A 4,190-nucleotide genomic window follows, 5' to 3' on the forward strand; every position below is an offset into this window, starting at 1 on the left:
GGCGGCGGCGGCGGCGTCGGTGGTGGCGGATCGGTTGGTAAAGCTACTGCTAAGGAGATTATAGCCGCTATGTACGGTGGAGGAAACGACGTACAGGAAATAAATGAAAACGAGGAGGAATGGTCGGAGAGAACATATGAGTACGAGATCCCGTGCAGACGAAATAAAAATGCAGTTGATTTGGTAAACTCAGGCGTGGGAGGACAAAACGTCAGCGCAGACGGGGGACAGTCCATGGCCCTGGAAAGATACCAAGGCTCTTCCGCTGCGAATAACGGACTATGTTTGTATGATGCCTCCATGATGTCACAGCTACAGAATTACAACCAAGCCATGCATTATGGCGGCATGGATGACGCCAATAGCGTTTCCACAGTGACCATTCACAATGCCGAAGAAGGCGGAAAGACGATTGAGCGTCTTATTGTGGAGGGAGAAATGATCGAGTATCCGGAAGTACCGATGATGCCCCAGATATGGCTTCCTCCGCCGCCGATGTGTGTACAGACGGACAACAACTATTCACTGGTCAAAGTGGACATGACACCAACAATGCGGGACCAAGGGACGCTGGTACGTCACACCTCGCCTAATATTCCGGAAACGCCTATATATCAGACTGTGGCCACTGTTCGACGTCCACCACTGCCACCTCCAAGGAAAACGGAAGTACAAGAGTCGTGCATGATCATAGGCGAGCGAGAAGTAGAAGAGGAGGAAACGAGACGCGATTATTACGAAGAAGTCTCGTCGAAAATGGCGATGGGTCAACATGTCGTCCAAGGCAGTTACAGTGCAGAAGGAAAGAAGAGTTTGAGCGAGTTTCTCATGCAGCGGCTATCGATGGTGGACAATCTAGACATCCGTCAGAATATTGACGTTAAGCACGAGACGCACGATATTCACGGGGATCCGAGCCGTTGGATGCGCTCGGGTGACAAGGAGTACCACGTGACCGCTAAGAACATCTATGACCGCGTTGCGGAGGCGGTTGATCTGTGTATAAAAGAGGGACGGGCGATGATTGTCGTCACTGTGACGGCAGAACGGGTGAAACCTGCAGACCTTGAGTTCAGGTATGGACATAGTTTCATCCATTGATTGAATACGTGCACGTATTATATTTTTTTATTATGGATGCATGGGCAAAATTACTACAATAGCTGAATGTCCCTTATATATCTTACTGTTAAATTTAGTTATTTATTACAATCATACAGTTTAACGAATCAGATCAGTTGTGTGTTTCAACAGCCGAAAATAAACTATTTTGTTTCACAATCATACATAATACGTTGCAACATAGTCCTACTTTTGAAAAGTAGAAAAATACATTGATTAGTGCCCTCTTTGATGGTATGTGTTGAGTACATTTGTTTTCTTAGTAATCTCCAAACACAACAGCAGAAGAAAAAACTGTCATGCATTTAGATTAAATGACGTTTATATGTATTAAGCCTAAACAAGATCTGTGTTTCGGGCAACCCGACTCTTCCTAGCACATCTTCTCCGACCCTAGAGTGTGTGTTTTTTCATATAAAACACTAAAATGATAAATGATAAAAACACTTATCTAATAACACACTGAAATGTTATAGTGAGCAGTACTGGCTTTGCTGTTTTGACTGGACTAAGGGAAAACATTTAACAAAAATGTCCCTACCCTTCCAAGTTTTTTAGACCGTTGCTTTCAACACACATTATTTTTAAGGCCTTATGTAAAAAACAAATGGGAGGGGGGACTTAAATTGGCTAAGTCGTTGATATAACACAGAATGAGATAGCATGAACGAAGATATAACAAAGGAATATGAGAAACAACCAATGTAATATAAAAATAAAATATCTATATTAAAAAGGGAACTTGTTTTGCTGTGTATGCATTTAATTATCCGTAAAACTACACTTATATAATTATATATATAATTATATATATATAAATTTACGCCATATTTTTTCAGCATATGGAAGAGTCACCAGGCTATTGTTACCCGGACAATCGAGGTTGACCTGTTCGCCACTGAGCGACGGCGGGAGCTGTACCACCAGGTAATGGCTGAACAGACAGTGGCGGCGGCCGGGGTGCCGCGTGAGCTCGACAGTCAGCAGACGCTTGACTTCTTCACCAGGGTCCTCGGAGCGGATAATCCACTTCCGGTCCAGGAGCCTATAATGGCTAGCAACTCATACAGTGGCGTTTCAGGTCCTGAGGCGTATTTCTCGAGCGTGCCTTTTGTAGGTTAAATGAACATTTTACTATTTTATGTTTTTGGTTTATACATAATTTTATATATTTCTGGTACAGTCATATGCTTCGTTTATTTCGTTTTTCGAATCTCCGTGTTTGTGACAGTTTCTCATACCTTAATCTGGGACATTAGTATACATACCGTAGTTCTGGTTTGTTTTATATTATTATTAGGTTACATGTATACTGGAAGAAAACGAAGCAAAACCATTCTGATACCTTGAATGTAAGTTTAAAACCAAGTTTGAATTCGATATACATTAACTGTATGTATATATATATACGAATATGACAAGTTATATGCTAGAAACTGAATTATTAGTAAGGGTCAATATGCTCAGTGATAGCAACTACGAATGTGTAGAAAATGTTAACTATTCACTGTGACCATCTTATGAATTGATAGTACTGAATAGTTATACTCTCTATTTCAATATTGGTCAGTTTTGGAAGATGTATTAGATTGTGCAAGAAAAACTTTTAATTATCCTTATAGTTTGCGTTGGTTCCCCTAACCCTGAATGTCTAATAAATATTAGTACACTTACATGTTTTTGCACCATTACCGTATTAACTATGTTAATGTGTTTATCTAATATTCGCTGACAATTTCGTTGCAAGTGTTATTCATTTTGTAGATTGAAAAAATATATTAATAAAATAGTCAGTTTTGTGTTTTCCCCTTGTCAATCAAATGTTAACTAGCATCGTCCACAGACAGTCGATTAATTCCGCTTATGTCTAAAGAGGAAGGACCATTTCTATTTCACTAAATTTCAACTGACTGTGTATCATTCAGAACCGAGATCTCATCCGTAGCTTCTCGGCCATTTCCGTGCCGCATCGGGTGTGTCTCATGTGACCAATCAAGCGGCTGGATTTCAAATCATGATTTATTCATGGATACGATATTTTTACAGCCGATTTGACAAGGGTATCATATATTATGACATTCGCAGCTCCAACGCCATTTTTATCTGAAACAACCTCGGATGTTTGCCTGTACATCAGTTAAAGTAGTTCATAAATTTGATTTAAATCACTAATTAAAGTTGTTTATAGTATTTATTGATCTAAGTTTAAATTGATTGCCAGTGAAGTGCATTAATGCAAACATAATTTAGATTCCCAAGAGTTAAGTCATAAAGTTTAACTGCTAAATACAATTACTACGCGATTTTTGAGTATGTAAACCGTCCACATACATCCGGGGATGTTTTCGATAAAAAGCGCCGAGGAGTTCCGAATTATATAATGAATATGCGGTTATGAATACGCTGGGGTGCCGAGGATGATGAACTTCAAAGCAGCAAAGTAGATAAGCGTTTTGCATATGCAGAACATCCATCTACAGGCAAATTCATTAAAATTATATTGTTCACTTCATTTTATAACGTTATAGTATAAGTTTCGTAAACGACACCACTCTGTGCATTAGAATTTGCTATTCTTGTAAAATTCCCATATACTCACAGCTTAATTCAGCCATGACTTGTTCAGCTTTGTGTTTGCCTTGACGTTTACGCGCAATTTCTTTGGCTAGTGGAATGGTCAATATGAGGTGAACCCTAACGCGATTTCCTCAGATGCACATAGCGTGACGTCGTGAAGCTTGTATAAGGATTTTAATGAGATTGATCCACATGGAAATGAATAACATTAAAGGCCTAGTTTAAGAAATGTTTGGCATTACAATCCCCTGCTATAAGTGACCCCCCCCCCCTAAAAACTGTGTACAGTACACAACCTCTGTTTATGGAACTTTATCTACTCGCCTTGATCCCTCTTATCAGATCTCCGATCTGAGTATCCTGCTGTGCAGTTTTGGAAGTTTTGTTATAGAAATGGCCCCTAAATGGCCCTGAGTCAATAAACGAATACACAGGAAATTTGCCCCTACTGTGACTCCAGTGCAATTAGCAGGAGATACACAGCAGGTGAT

At 39.9% G+C, this 4,190-nt stretch overlaps 1 protein-coding gene across 1 annotated transcript; it reads left to right on the forward strand.

Moving 5' to 3' along the window:
* Positions 1–534: 534 nt before the first annotated feature.
* LOC128218722 (uncharacterized) lies at positions 535–2,863 on the forward strand. The gene is made up of 2 exons (XM_052926408.1): positions 535–1,076; positions 1,962–2,863. Exons 1-2 carry the CDS (start codon positions 541–543, stop codon positions 2,242–2,244), a joined length of 819 nt encoding a protein of 272 aa, XP_052782368.1. The 5' UTR covers positions 535–540; the 3' UTR covers positions 2,245–2,863.
* The last annotated feature ends 1,327 nt before the right edge of the window (positions 2,864–4,190 follow it).

This window comes from Mya arenaria, chromosome 15 (assembly GCF_026914265.1).
Source record: "Mya arenaria isolate MELC-2E11 chromosome 15, ASM2691426v1".
In the NCBI taxonomy this organism is placed as follows: Eukaryota; Metazoa; Mollusca; class Bivalvia; order Myida; family Myidae; genus Mya; species Mya arenaria.